The 15,511-nt window shown below is 44.2% G+C and overlaps 2 protein-coding genes across 2 annotated transcripts; both read left to right on the top strand.

Annotated features, from left to right (window-relative positions):
• Positions 1 to 375: 375 nt before the first annotated feature.
• gde1 (glycerophosphodiester phosphodiesterase 1) lies at positions 376 to 7,572 on the top strand. Its single transcript, XM_041867216.2, has 6 exons — positions 376 to 1,060; positions 1,311 to 1,486; positions 1,695 to 1,800; positions 2,516 to 2,608; positions 2,851 to 3,062; positions 7,399 to 7,572. Exons 1-6 carry the CDS (start codon positions 794 to 796, stop codon positions 7,544 to 7,546), a joined length of 1,002 nt encoding a protein of 333 aa, XP_041723150.2. The 5' UTR covers positions 376 to 793; the 3' UTR covers positions 7,547 to 7,572.
• A 1,428-nt stretch (positions 7,573 to 9,000) lies between these two features.
• On the top strand, positions 9,001 to 15,344 carry mcrip2 (MAPK regulated corepressor interacting protein 2). Its single transcript, XM_041867217.2, has 5 exons — positions 9,001 to 9,724; positions 9,990 to 10,059; positions 11,336 to 11,469; positions 13,784 to 13,903; positions 14,779 to 15,344. Exons 1-5 carry the CDS (start codon positions 9,670 to 9,672, stop codon positions 14,847 to 14,849), a joined length of 450 nt encoding a protein of 149 aa, XP_041723151.2. The 5' UTR covers positions 9,001 to 9,669; the 3' UTR covers positions 14,850 to 15,344.
• Positions 15,345 to 15,511: the final 167 nt, after the last annotated feature.

The raw sequence follows: 15,511 nt of genomic DNA, 5'->3' as shown, positions 1-15,511 counted from the left end.
TCTAGCAACTTCCCCTGAAGAAGAGATGGCAGGAGCAGTGGAATAGAAATAATAAGGGAAGGCATTTATTTCAAGTACAGAGGAAAGTTGGGGAGGGGAGGACGGCAGGAAGAGACAGAAGAGAGGAGGCTATTTTTACAAAATTAAGGGTGGGACACAGCCAGTTGAATAAGTCATTAAACGTGATAGGAAAGCATCCATGAGGAAAGTGTGATTATTGTCAGGAAATAGAGACTGTGAAGCATGTATTGCTAAAGTGTGGGCAGTATCAGAGGGAAAGAGAAAGGATGAGATTTAGTATGAGGGAGAAGGGGATACAGGAAATTAGTTTAAAGAGTATATTGAGTAGAGCGTCATTAGATATAGTCTCAAATATTTTGTAAACTTTTTTAAGAGAAACGGGGTTGGCAGGTAGTATTTAATTTATTCCTGTCTCTGGCCCACACTCCAGTACGGTAGGCAGCGGAAATGCACCATAACGTTGTATGCCAACCGCCGATAAACCCCACTGAAGAAGAAGAAGAAGAAGAAGAACTTCCTCCTGAAAATTAGTTGGCAACACTGCTTCTGCATAGACTGAAGAAGGAATATCAAGACCATCTTCGGTGGAGTCCTGAGTGCCGGTCTTCCAAAGAAGTGTCACTGCTTACAGCCAACTTGAACAATATTGAGACACCTTTCCAAGCTTCGTTGGCCTATTAATAAATGGTAACTTTATGACAGTGTTAATGCACTGTTGTCTGTCTACACCACATAATTGTGAGTCAGGTGACCGTATGGACTCGGCGCAAAAATGCTGCAACTCGGAGACGAAATCGCCCTATTCTCGGTGGTGTTCGTGGTCGTTCTCCTCGGAACCCGGAGCCCGATATGGTCCACCGCCCTCACCGCCTGCCTCTATGCCTTTTTGATCATGTTCCGTTTTCCCCAAGTCCCGACCAGCCAGGCCAGACAGGTGCTTCGGCCCGCCAAGAACGCTGCTTCGGGTGGGGTGTCCCTGGTCGCTCACCGGGGTGGAGGGCATGATGCGCCGGAGAATACCATGGCTGCTATCCGGGAGGTGAGTCAGGAAGTCGAGGAGAGAAGTATTTGTTCAACAAGGATTCGTGGTTCTTGAAAGCCACAAGATTCTCTCTCGCTCGCTCTCCCCCTACCCAGCCTCCAGATGATTCTGTCAAACCTTCATTTGGCATATAGTGGAGACCCAGTCAAGCACTACATTGCTTCACTACATGCCATGTCCTTTTCCTTTTCTAACCCCGTCTCATCTCCCTCCCTCTCTCTCTCTCTCTTTCTCTCTGCATCTCTAGGCCCATAAGAACGGGGCGACAGGCGTAGAGCTGGACTTAGAGTTCACATCAGATGGAGTTCCTATTCTGATGCACGATGAGACAGTAGACCGAACCACCAACGGGTCGGGACCCCTCACACAGCTGAGCTTCTCTGAGCTCAGTAAACTGGACGCTGCCGCTAAGCACCGGCTCAGGTGAGTGGAAAGAGAGGAAGAGAGAGCTGCAGTGATACTGTAGGACACCTCCGGTCCTGGAGGTCGCAGTGTGTGCATGTTTTTGTTCCCAACACTAAAACACATATTCAAATAAATAACTGATCATGGTTTAAATTGAGTTCTGTGCTTATTAGTTAGCTGGGACAAGGCCAATGATGACATGGTATGTGTTATGTGGCCCCTACAGTGACAAGTTCCAGGGAGAGAAGGTCCCCACTCTGCAGGAGGCTGTGGAGGAATGCATCAAACTGCAGCTCACCATCTACTTTGATGTCAAAGGTCACCCAGATGAGGTACAGCTAATCAGAAGCCTCTGATAAAGATTTTTGTTCATGTACACAGTTTCACTCTACTGAATTCTTCTTGATACTTCTCTTGTTTGCTTTTAAACAGTACACTTTTAGACCAGTCGTGGACTAGCTAGGCCCATTGAATGCCTGTTGTTTTAGTCAGTGGTCCACTTGAGTTCAAGAAACGGAGAAGTGAGAGCAGACATCTAACTCAGTGGTTCCCAAACTATTTCACTTGGGGAACATCTTTTGCAGTTTTAAAGCTCATTTTCTGCAATTCTACACATTTAGCCTTGTCTTATGTGTGTTCATGTGATATCTGAGTGACTCAAACGTTAACAAAATCAATGGGATAAAAAACTATTTCTGACAAGTTATAAATAGCTCTCTAAGGTCTGCAATGACTGACATGACAAGAGGAAATCTGATGATGCACTACCCAATTTCGAAATTTCACCTTGTGCATTCTACTATTACAACTTTCAACAGTAAGTTGAAATCCCGACTGAGTTCCTTTTTTTTGGGGGGGATCTGCACCAACCTGCCAACCCCTTTGCACGCCCCACAGTTTGTGAACCACTGATCTAACTGACCACCAATAGTTGCTGGCTCACCAGTGGGTCTGAGAGGAACACGTACACAACTATACACACAGACTCTACAAACATACAGAAAGTGTATTAATGACTGTTTCATGTCTTCTCCTGTCCTCTGCCAGGCAGCGGCAGCCCTAAAGGAGATGTATCAGAAACACCCTGTCCTTTACAACACCAGCATCGTCTGTTCCTTTGAGCCCAAAGTCATCTACAGGGTAACCGTGGGCTGTTGGGGTGACAAGGGGATACTAGTGGGCTGTCTGTCTATAGGTACTGGGTTAGATGTGTCTATCTCTCTGTATTTCCATGAAATGGCAGCCATTTTCATTTTCAGCTTCACTATGGAAAGAAAATGATATTACAGATAGACATTTGAAAGGTCGACATGATAAACTCGTAGTAAAATCCCTTCTCGCTCGCTCTCTCTTGCTCTCTCTCCATTGACCCCTGACCCCAGATGCGTCAGGCTGACCCGGAAGTGGTGACGGCGCTGACCCACCGGCCATGGAGCCTGTGTCGGTTGGGTGACGGCACGCCGCGCTTCTCGTCGCTATGGAAACACCACTGGATGCAGGCGCTAGACGTGATAGTGGACTGGGCCCACCACCACCTGCTCTGGAACCTCTGTGGCGTTTCCGCCTTCCTGGTGCAGAAGAACTTAATATCACCGTGAGTCACCTCTGGCTACTCAGAGTCCAAAATAGCTCCCGATTCCTTATATAGTGCACTACATTTCAAGTTTTAATGTCACGTGCAGAAGTACAGTGAAAAGCACTTATCCCAACAATGCAGTTATCAATACCAATGTAGAACAAAAACACACAAGAAAACTTGAAGTAAGAAGATCAAGAGAATGTAAGTAAGCTATACAGGGTCAGTTCCAATACCATACTTACAATGTGCAGGGATACTGGATCGATAGAGGTAGATACAGTGGGGCAAAAAAGTATTTAGTCAGCCACTATTTGTGCAAGTTCTCCCACTTAAAAAGATGAGAGAGGCCTGTAATTTTCATCATAGGTACACGTCAACTATGAAAGACAAATTGAGAAAAAAAAATCCAGAAAATCACATTGTAGGATTTTTTATGAATTTATTTGCAAATTATGGTGGAAAATAAGTATTTGGTCACCTACAAACAAGCAAGATTTCTGGCTCTCACAGACCTGTAACTTCTTCTTTAAGAGGCTCCTCTGTCCTCCACTCGTTACCTGTATTAATGGCATCTGTTTGAACTTGTTATCAGTATAAAAGACACCTGTCCACATCCTCAAGCAGTCACACTCCAAACTCCACTATGGCCAAGACCAAAGAGCTGACAAAGGACACCAGAAACAAAATTGTAGACCTGCACCAGGCTGGGAAGACTGAATCTGCAATAGGTAAGCAGCTTGGTTTGAAGAAATCAACTGTGGGAACAATTATTAGGAAATGGAAGACATACAAGACCACTGATAATCTCCCTCGATCTGGGGCTCCACGCAAGATCTCACCCCGTAGGGTCAAAATGATCACAAGAACGGTGAGCAAAAATCCCAGAACCACACGGGGGGACCTAGTGAATGACCTGCAGAGAGCTGGGACCAAAGTAACAAAGCCTACCATCAGTAACACACTACGCCGCCAGGGACTCAAATCCTGCAGTGCAAGACGTGTCCGCCTGCTTAAGCCAGTAAATGTCCAGGCCTGTCTGAAGTTTGCTAGAGTGCATTTGGATGATCCAGAAGAGGATTGGGAGAATGTCATATGGTCAGATGAACTTTTTGGTAAAAACTCAACTCGTCGTGTTTGGAGGACAAAGAATGCTGAGTTGCATCCAAAGAACACCATACCTACTGTGAAGTATGGGGGTGGAAACATCATGCTTTGGGGCTGTTTTTCTGCAAAGGGACCAGGACGACTGATCCGTGTAAAGGAACGAATGAATGGGGCCATGTATCGTGAGATTTTGAGTGAAAACCTCCTTCCATCAGCAAGGGCATTGAAGATTAAACGTGGCTGGGTCTTTCAGCATGACAATGATCCCAAACACACCGCCCGGGCAATGAAGGAGTGACAGTAGGGAGGCTATATATACAGTAAAATAAAGTGACAGTAGGGAGGCTATATATACAGGGGGGTACCGTTGCAGAGTCAATGTGCGGGGGCACCGGCCAGCCGAGGCAGTTGAGGCAATATGTACATGTGGGTAGAGTTAAAGTGACTATGCATAAATACTTAACAGCAGCAAGGGCATTGAAGATGAAACGTGGCTGGGTCTTTCAGCATGACAATGATCCCAAACACACCGCCCGGGCAACGGAGTGGCTTCGTAAGAAGCATTTCAAGGTCCTGGAGTGGCCTAGCCAGTCTCCTGATCTCAACCCCATAGAAAATCTTTGGAGGGAGTTGAAAGTCTGTGTTGCCCAGCGACAGCCCCAAAACATCACTGCTCTAGAGGAGATCTGCATGGAGGAATGGGCCAAAATACCAGCAACAGTGTGTGAAAAACTTGTGAAGACTTACAGAAAACGTTTGACCTGTGTCATTGCCAACAAAGGGTATATAACAAAGTATTGAGAAACTTTTGTTATTGACCAAATACTTATTTTCCACCATAATTTGCAAATAAATTCATTAAAAATCCTACAATGTGATTTTCTGGATTATTTTTTCTCATTTTGTCTGTCATAGTTGACGTGTACCTATGATGAAAATTACAGGCCTCTCTCATCTTTTTAAGTGGGAGAACTTGCACAATTGGTGGCTGACTAAATACTTTTTTTCCCCACTGTATGTATAGGGGTAAGGTGACTAGGCATCAGGATATATCATAAACAGTGTAGCAGCAGTGTATATGATGATTATGTGGGTGTGCGTGTAGAGTCAATATAAATGTGTGTGTTGGAGTGTCAGTGTGAGTGAGTGTGTAGAGTCCTGTGAGTGTGCATAAAGACAGTGCAAAAAATATAAAAATACAAGGGTCAATGCAGATAGTCCGTGTAGCCATTTTGTTAGCTATTTAGCAGTCTTATGGCTTGGGGATAGAAGCTGTTCAGGAGCCTGTTGGTGTCAGACTTGATGCACCGGTACAGCTTGGTGTCAGACTTGATGCACCGGTACAGCTTGGTGTCAGACTTGATGCACCGGTACAGCTTGGTGTCAGACTTGATGCACCGGTACAGCTTGGTGTCAGACTTGATGCACCGGTACAGCTTGCCATGCGGAAGCAGAGAGAACAGTATGTCTTTCATGATTTTCCGGACCTTTCTTTTTTTTGTAAGATTTTTATTTATTTTTTACAATATGAAACATTCACATACAAACAACATCATCAATGACATCACACCTGCCCAGACCCACATGCTCACACCCCCATCTCCAGCACCCGCATCACTCTCCGCCACATGGCCTCCAACTGCACCATTTTGTTTCTCTCTGTCGCCCACGCAGATAGCAAAGCGTTTGACCTTTCCATTGTGTTAACGACAGAGGATTGGTTGATTTCCAGTTTTTAAGTATACGTTTTTTCAAGATAATTGACGAGGCCTTCCTTTCACACCGCCTGATATAAAGGTCCTGGATGGCAGGGAGCTCGGCCCCAGTGATGTACTGGGATGTCCGCACCAGCCTGTGTAGCGCCATGCGATCGAGGGCGGTGCAGTTGCCAAACCAAGCAGTGATGCAGCCAATTAAGATGCTCTCAATGGTGCAGCTGTATAACTTTTCGAGGATTTGAGGGCCCATGACAAATCTTTTCAACCTCCTGAGGGGGAAGAGGCACTGTCGCCCCTTCTTCACGACTGTGTGTGTGGCCCATTTTAAGTTCTTAGTGATTTGGACACTGAGGAACTTGAAGCTCTCAACCCTTTCCTGTAGTCCACGATCAGCTCCTTGGTCTTACTGACGTTGAGGGAGAGGTTGTTGTTCCGGCACCACACTGCCAGGTCACTGACCTCCTTCTTGTAGGCTGTCTCATCGTTGCCGGTGATCAGGCCTACCACCATCGTGTCGTAAGCAAACTAGATGATGGTGTTGGAGTCGTGCGCGGCCACACAGTCGTGGGTGAACAGGGAATACAGGCGGGGACTGAACACAAGCATTTGAACAGGGCCCATATGTCCATTCCCTATATAGTGCACTACTTTAGACCTCTATATAATGACAGTGGTGCAGTGGTATAAGGCACTGCATCACAGTACTAGCTGTGCCACTAGAGAACCTGGTTCGAATCCAGGCTCTGTCGTAGCCGGCCGCGACCGGGAGACCCATGGGGCGGCGCACAATTGGCTCAGCGTCGTCCAGGGTAGGGGAGGGAATGACCGGCAGGGATGTAGCTCAGTTGGTAGAGCATGGCGTTTGCAACGCCAGGGTTGTGGGTTCGATTCCCATGGGGGGCCAGTATAAAAATTAAAAAAATTATGTATGCACTCACTAACTGTAAGTCGCTCTGGATAAGAGCGTCTGCTAAATGACTAAAATGTAAAATGTAAATGTAATGATTCTGCTTTAAGTAGCGATGTCTCCTCTGATGAAACAAAAGGTTTGCTGCTCTAGCCCTTATGTACTGCTGCTTTGTTGTTACTACACATCGCCACGGTTACCCACATCGTTAGTTGTTTGAAGTGTACACACCCTCAATTGCTCGTGGAAATGCCTCTAACTTCCTTCATACTGGACACAGAGACATACGAGTTCATAAGGGGTGTGTGTGTGCCCCGTAATTGGGGAGGATGGGCACGTGGTAATGGCTGGAGTGGAAAGGTATCAACAACATCAAACATGTGGTTTCCATGTGTTTGATGCCATTCCATTCGCTCCGTTCCAGCCATTATGATGTACCGTCCTCCACCCAGCAGCCTCCACTGCATGAGGTCATCTGACTCTTGGGAAGTAGATAAAGGACTAAAATCACAAAGTATACCTTTATTATGCAACATCTCATTTTACATAACATGTATTGATTTGATTGATCTGATTGCCCATTGATTCCTTATTGACTTTCTCTTCTCTCTTCCATCTCCAGGGACTATGTCCAGTACTGGGCCCAGAGAGGGGTTGAGGTGGTGGGCTGGACGGTCAACACAGATGAGGAGAAACAATACTACCAGGAGATACTCAACGTCAGCTACATCACTGACAGCCTACTGGAGGACTGTGATCCTCACTACTGAACACAGTGGACGGACATCACACACACAGAAACATGCGCAAAACACACACACTGAAGCCAGTTAAAACCCCATATTGGACAGGAGGACACATACTGTTTAACCCTGTGTTACTTAACTTACTGTGTATTGTATCTTGTATGCCCGAGACATAATACAAATATTCAGTCCAATACAAATATTCAGTCCAATACAAATATTCAGTCCAATACAATAGCCTTCAAATGACAGGGAGACTTCATTTAGTGAACAACATGTCTCCATGTACTGTAATCACCAACTCAGGAGTGAACCTACTGCAGCCCACTGTACAGTTACATTTTAGTCATTTAGAAGACGCTCTTATCCAGAGCGACTTACAGTAGTGAGTGCATACATTTTCATAATGGTCCCCCGTGGGAATCAAACCCACAACCCTGACGTTGCAAGCGCTATGCTCTACCAACTGAGCCACACGGGACCCACAGTTCGTACATATGTCATGGTTTTGAATCATTACCATTCCAATTGTCAAGGATCTGTGCTACTATGAATGCTGTATTCTCACACAGTGCAATAATGTGCTTTAACTGAAATAAGGAACAGTCTGTGGGCAACCAACCAGCCTTCCAATTAAATACTAACCTAATAAGATGTATTAACTTGGATGAAATAATCTTATAGGAATGGGAAAATAAAAAAGGACAGTAAGGATGAAGTATATTTGTTCAGCTTCTCTCTCTAGCTGTCCTCATGCAGTGTCCACCATATTGTTTCAACCCTCTGCTTCATGCTTTCCCCTCACCTCTTAAAACAACGTAAGCAAAGTCTGGTGCTGAGGCTACTAACAGTGTTCAATGACTATGTACATAGGGCAGCAGTCTCTAAGGTGCAAGGCTGAGTACCGGGTGGTAGCCGGCTAGTAACAGTGAGTAAAGTTCAGGGCAGGGTACTGGGCCGAGGCCTGCTAGTGGTTTCAATCTCTCCGTCCCAGCTTTGATGCACCTGTACTGTCTCTGCCTTCTAGATGGTAGTGGGGTGAACAGGCTCTGGCTCAGGTGATTGAGGTCCTTGATGATAGAGGGCAGGATTAGGGTTAGTCCCATACATTGACCTATATAGAGCAGATGTATCCTAGTGTAGGGGGCAGGGTGAAGCCTAGGTAGACTAGTATTACCCTGGTTAAGCCTGTCTGAGCCTCCTCTTGTCACTGGCGAGCTTCAGTTACCAAACATGTCTTGCCTGTCTTACATATGTTCTGACTCCCAATATGTATTTTGAACATATATACTAGGCTATTGCACAACAACCAAAACGCATGCCTTATACTAACAGCCTATGGCTGTGTTTGCATAATGACTCATGATAAATCAGAGAACATTTGTGGTTGATTTTTTATTTATTTCAGCAATCTGATTTAACTTCTCCATTTCATTCCAAATGTTAAGCCTGATCATCGTGAATAGGCATCAAATCTCCACGTGCTCGGATTACCGGGTGATAGGTCAGCAGTAGTGCGTTCTGAAGGGCGCTCCTCCTTTAAAACCGCGACGGTTGGGGGCGTGTAGTGACATGACCGGGGTGCCCATGACGGTCCTATCAGTGTCCTGATGAAATCATGTGTGCGGTGTCACTGTCATTGTATGATAGGGTTGTCTCTCTCAAAGGGGAATTTAATCAATATAACTAACAGTATTTTCTATTCAAAAACATTGATCGGAAGGGTTGGAGTTTCTTCTCCAACAGACACTTGAATTCCATATCAGTATTGATTCACGATTCACCTTGGTTAACCTATTGGCTATACCCTTGAAGCACCAGCAGACGGCCTCTTTAACCAAACATATGCTTATTCGTAGCGGCGACGGTCACAGCACAGCACAGGACAGGAGCACGTTGCAGTACCGAGATCTCTTAACCGAACCGGAGACGTAGGCTACGTAGCACGGAGCAGCTGACTTGGAAAAGCAGGCGCTATAATTTTCCCACCGTGGCTGCGTCGAGAGAACTCGGCCAAAAAGTGGGTTGCTTTAAAGACCACCACGGTATTTGGAGTCGACACATTGTAGGCTATCACACCACTTCCGACTTGTTTGAAGATAACCCACTTATCTTTCCTTCGCAACACTGAAGTTCTCGGCTTTCACATGATGTACACTATTACTAGAGGTCCCAGTAAACTTGTTACACAGCGCAGGACAGGTGAGCATCAGTTATGTATTTTTTAATTCTCCAATCCAATTATGTATTGCCTATATTATTGATATTATCGATAAAAGCCTTCGAGTCATGTCAATAAAGCAGTTGTGCACTTTTCAAAACCTATATCATGAACATGGAACTGTGTTTAATTGAACCTAGGCCTATATGTTACATTCGATTAGATCTGTCGGATTCAAAAGCATATTTTAATGACAAGCATACATGTTGTGATCAGTGCAACATTGCTATTCTATTTCCATTTCAGGTCCCACGCAGCAAATTGAGAATAAAACCAACGACTTGAAGCTCAAACCGACCCCCTGGTTATCCTCAAAGTAAGTTGCCATATTGCATTACTTTAGGCCTATCATTTATCATAAATCATATCAAGAAGCGCGAGCAAACCAGTCAGCTGAAGATTCCATGGTGTGTGGCGTATAGTGGAAAAACATGATCATGTAACGTTGTTTCCACTATCATTTTTGTAGTACGTCACGATTCACGGAATGTAATCTTAGAACGTTCGTTATCCTGTATTTTACTGCAATATAGTATCGATACACCGATTAGCTACATTGTGTCGTTGAAGTGTCATTGCAACGTTTTCTCCATTCTTCGGAAACGGTCTGACCTTGCGAGGTTAGCTGACAGGCTTGCTGGCTAGCAGCGCGTGCTAACTTTGTCCATTTGTTTATTGTCCAAACGCAGTAGAGAAACATTGCACCATTTTTGAACAGCCGTTCGAACGTGGGGAATCGGTCAGTGGTTACATTGTAGCCAGTGTAGAACTATGGGCAACATAAGAACGTAGCATGCGTTCAAAGTAGAATATGCCTCGCGCGGTCTGTAAGGACACACGGTTAAGTTTAGCAATGGGGCATTTGGTTGAGTAAGCAAGCATTTTGCCCTCTCATATACGTTGGTATATTTTCAATACAGGATCAAATGCATTCATACAATGTAGCCTAATGCACGCGTGTTACATAATGCCATAGTCATTCAATCGTTTCCTGGGAATCACTCCGCACAGACTTTTATAATCCGTCTCTGTTGTCTCCATAGCAACGTCATTGTGTACGGAAGTAGGTACAGCGGATTCCCACCAATCCTTACATTTCTATGGTAGCAGAGTGGGCATGACATGCTATCTGGGGAGAAGAGAATTCCTGAATATTATAGACACCACCACTGAACCTCTAGGCTAGATATGCAAAGTACTAAATGCAAAGTACATTGTATCAGTATATGTACTTATCTATCCAGTGCAGTTGGGACAGCGGTCGGTTGTGAGTGAATGTATCAATGTCCTCTATGTTTTTAGTGTATGCAGCATGATGGACAGACTGGTTTAAATATGTATCTGATCCTTTTAATGGAAGGTGATGCCAACAAAAAAAAGTCCATCCTGGATGGACAATAAAGTTTTATTCTATTAAAAAATAAATAGTCCTTTTGGGTTTTATGGAAAAAGTATAATCTAGTGCCCAGCATATACATTTCTGAAGCAAGACCAGCTATTCCAGAGGTGTACACAATGAGATTTCACACACTGTTACTGATTCAGAACATGCTTAATTACCGTAATTTTCTATCTGTATATCTGTCGTCTAGCTCTCCAGCTCCTAAGATAGTGTTTAATCGCCTGAACGGGAAGCGATACCACACTGCAGCCACACAGAAGGAAGACACTCCATCTGCAGGCTTCACCCCCGCTCATGAAGAGAATGTCCGATTTGTGTACGAAGGTGAGACTCATTGACTACTAGACAGATGAGACGTTATCCATTTTTCTCATGCACAGAGCCATGGACTCACACTCATTCACACAGTATAAGGCTTTCATCCTGACGATATAAGGAGTATTGTAGATGCTCAAATATGCAATTTGAAGGTTATTAATGAGCTATACTAAGTTGTTTTATGCATACACATTCCAGTTCACATCATTTGAATGGAAGGCCATTGTAGCTGACTAACATCTTGACCAGCAGCATTTTACATTTTAGTCATTTAGCAGACGCTCTTATCCAGAGCGACTTACAGGAGCAATTAGGGTTAAGTGCCTTGCTCAAGGGCACATCGACAGATTTTTCACCTAGTTGGCTCGGGGATTAGAACCAGCAACCTTTCGGTTACTAGCACAACGCTCTTAACCACTAAGCTACCTGCATTAAAATCACTGCATTTGAGGACTAGACTACCTAATGCATGAGGAGAATAGACACTAAAGCAAACAGGGGATGTGAATATATAGAAGAGAGATGGATATATGGAGGTATACATTTACATTTACATTTACGTCATTTAGCAGACGCTCTTATCCAGAGCGACTTACAGTTAGTGATTACATTTTTTTTTTTTTTATACTGGCCCCCTGTGGGAATCGAACCCACAACCCTGGCGTTGCAAACGCCATGCTCTATCAACTGAGCTACATCCCTGCCGGCCATTCCCTCCCCTACCCTGGACGACGCTGGGCCAATTGTGCGCCGCCCATGAGTCTCCCGGTCGCGGCCGGCTGCGACAGAGCCTGGATTCGAACCAGGATCTCTAGTGGCACAGTTAGCACTGCGATGCAGTGCCTTAGACCACTGTGCCACTCAGGAGCATATAGAAGAGAGAGCGAGAGAACCAAGTGGAGTTTAGGCCTACACATGAAAGCAAACAGGGAGGATAAAAGATGGTGGAGAGAGAGAGAGAAATAACCACCTGACCTCATTCAAAATAATAATTGGACCATACATTCTAAGTGGTTGATGGCTACAATAATCCACATAGTTTAAATGATGTAATCAAGTGCAAAAGTCGAGGCATTCCTTCTGACACAGTTTGGGTATAGTTTGTTAAAAATCCTCAAACCATAGAGAAGGTAAATGGTTAGATTACTTAAATTTGTGTGTTTTGGGTATATGTTGTGAAATTGTTAGATATTACTTGTTAGATATACTGCACTGTCAGAGCTAGAAACACAAGCATTTTGCTACACCCGCAATAACATCTGCTAAACACATGTATGTGACCAATACGATTTGATTTGGTTGATGGAAATATTTGAGTGCTTTATCGAAGTGATCAAGTACATAAGTGGAGACATTCTTTCTGACACAGTTTGGGATAGTTTGTTCTATACTTTCAGCCTGCTCTGATGAAGACATGACTTGTAGCAGAATGGAAAAGACTCAGCATGACCTGTTCTGTTGTTCTTGGAGCACTGCTCAATATTAACGGTCAGAAGGAAGTTCTGGGCATCCCATTTGTTTGTTTTTATAAAACATCTTACAGAGCACAGCTCTACTCATTTAAAGAAAGTATTTGACTCCGTTGCCAATGCAAACAACTATATTGTAGTGCGTGAAATAGTAAAGTTCAGTCACTGTGTTATAAAGTGATATCGGTTGTCAATGAAACCATGAAAACACTACCAAGTAATGTGAGTAAGGTGAAACTCCTTTGCACTTCAGTGAGCTTGGTTTTATTTTTGTACATTTACATTCAAATGCTTTTCACAGAGATGTATACAGTCAACACACTGAATTTGAAAGTGTAAGGGGTGTGTTTTAACTCCATAGTGAAACACACAACCTCCAGTCTTATCTCAACTCCTTCTAGTAGTGTGGCTGATGCAATGTACTGTAGTTCTGGCCTGGTCCACTCGAGTACACATGGTTGGCTGTATCATTTGAATTTGGAGCATAAGCAAGGTTACACCTCTAGAGGAATAGTTTATTTAAAAGAAAAATTATAATAATAATTTATGTAAAAGAGGAAAACATGAACCCCCAGTTTCATAGCTGTGGGAAGTTGTGGTGCTGCAGCAGCCCATGATACTGTAATATCGCAATAATGTATTTATATTTTTATAAACAGCACCCCCAACCCAAAACATCTTCCTGCGGCCATGCCCAGTTTGTTTTATGTAGTCATAGGCTGCGTGTTTTTCTACAACTACCTAGGAAGTGCAGCGTAACACGCATGGAAAAACAGTTATTTGCTGTAACATGTATCTTCAGTTAGTGTCTGTGTATTAATGCCCCTGTATATTCTCTCTCCCCTCTGCAGCATGGCAGGAGATCGAGCAGCAGCTGGCAGGAGATGGAGAGGGCAGTGTGGAGCCGGCTGCTGTATGTGGCCAGGGCCCCGTGCAGTACGCAGAGAAGACCCCCAGTACCACAATGAAGAGTGAGTATCTATAGGCCTTATTCACTAGCCGCCATCTTGTTTAATCAGCCTCCATCTTGCTCTACCGAAGATGTGCAACAATGGGATATTTGGGAGAGGCTGTACACTACAGTCTACCTCTACTTCCTATGTCATTACATCCAATTATGTGATGCCCAGGGCCTGTATTCACAATGCTCCTCAGAGTAAGAGTGCTGATCTAGGATCTGGTCCCCTCTGTCCATACAATCTTATTCATTATGATCTAAAATACCAAAACTGATCCTAGATCAGCACTCCTACTCATTCTCCACTTTGTCATGGTCTTAACCCTCTATTTTAGTGTATTTCTGTCTAGTCATATAAACGTCTGTCTCGGTACTGTCTAAAGAAACACAGCAGGCTAAGCATTTTTTTTGGCTCTGTCTTATCTGCAGCTAGATAGAGAGGAGAGGTCACAAGGCAAGCTTTCGTTTTAATGTTTAACTCTCTGGTCTATGAACAACTACCATTCTCTCACCTTGGATAAACTGGTGCACCTGCTGGTTGCTGATTTTCAAAAGTTTTACACAACCTGTTCAGTCCTGTTCAGTTTGTAGGTCACTGGACAGTTACTTAACAGTAGATGGACAGTACTGTAGTGTTTGAGGTTACAGAGAGAGAAAGAGTGAGGAGTTTGAAGTACAACTGTAATATCTCAATAAGCAAAACTCTCAGATACGGTTTTCTCCCTTTTCTCACACTATTGCCTCTCCTTCTCTCTATGCAGACTTGTGCTCAGGATGTGTAGACTGTTATGTGAGATGCAGACAGGGTGTGTAGACTTGTGAGATTCAGACTGAGGTACCATAATAGTAATGTTCTCTCATTAGCACCTATTCCCTGTCTCCTTACAGACTTTGTGCCCATAGACCTGGAGGAGTGGTGGGCCCAGCGTTTCCTGGCCAACATCGCTAACCTGTCGTGACGGGACAGGAAGAGAAGGAGTAACCAGGGAGGAGAAGGGACAGGAGGTGCTGACTGGCGAGGAAGCCACATGGGCCAAGCTGTGATCAGAAGAAGCGGCGCAGGAGGGGTGGAGAGAGGACATTCTGGTTCTGAAGCTGCAGTTTAGTGGGCTGTAGTGGGCTTCCTGTATTTTGTACCTAGTATTTTGGGTACAAAGGCATACCGATATCTGCACCGTGCTAGGGGAGTGTGTGACACTTTCCCCGAATGGTCCTGAAGCTATGAACTTTTAGACTGAACGCTCCACCTCCAAGGAAAGTGGCTGTTCCTGATTGGCTAATCAACCAGAAGAACCAATTAATGAAGAGGATCTGTGATTTTTCTTCTGCTTGTGTTTTCATTTTAATAAGTACCTCACTGCCCCCCAACATAAGTTGTGCTCAGATTGAAAAGTCTTTCTTGGCTGGTCTTTGGAGAAAAACAAAAGAAAAACAGTAAAATATTTTTTACAATTTTGCTTTGTGCTGAAGTTATTCCTGGGTAATATAATGGGTAATCCAGGGGTTTTGAATGTTAACTACTATTTTGGCTTGTGGACAACAGTTTAATAACCCAGTGAAAATGGCTTAGTCCAGACTAGTATAGCATGCTGTAAAGATGATTGAGTTCATCCCAGGGACT

This window comes from Coregonus clupeaformis, chromosome 38 (genome assembly GCF_020615455.1).
Source record: "Coregonus clupeaformis isolate EN_2021a chromosome 38, ASM2061545v1, whole genome shotgun sequence".
NCBI lineage: Eukaryota > Metazoa > Chordata > Actinopteri > Salmoniformes > Salmonidae > Coregonus > Coregonus clupeaformis.
This window is presented reverse-complemented; position numbering and strand designations above follow the sequence as displayed.

Excerpts from the sequence above, each read along its gene's own strand:
- gde1 (XM_041867216.2), top strand. The coding sequence starts at position 794 with ATGCTGCAACTCGGAGACGAAATCGCCCTATTCTCGGTGGTGTTCGTG. Across the intron at positions 2,609-2,850 it reads AGCCCAAAGTCATCTACAGG|ATGCGTCAGGCTGACCCGGA; the intron begins GTAACCGTGGGC and ends CCCTGACCCCAG. Across the intron at positions 3,063-7,398 it reads CAGAAGAACTTAATATCACC|GGACTATGTCCAGTACTGGG; the intron begins GTGAGTCACCTC and ends TTCCATCTCCAG.
- mcrip2 (XM_041867217.2), top strand. The coding sequence starts at position 9,670 with ATGATGTACACTATTACTAGAGGTCCCAGTAAACTTGTTACACAGCGC. Across the intron at positions 10,060-11,335 it reads ACCCCCTGGTTATCCTCAAA|CTCTCCAGCTCCTAAGATAG; the intron begins GTAAGTTGCCAT and ends TCTGTCGTCTAG. Across the intron at positions 11,470-13,783 it reads TGTCCGATTTGTGTACGAAG|CATGGCAGGAGATCGAGCAG; the intron begins GTGAGACTCATT and ends TCCCCTCTGCAG.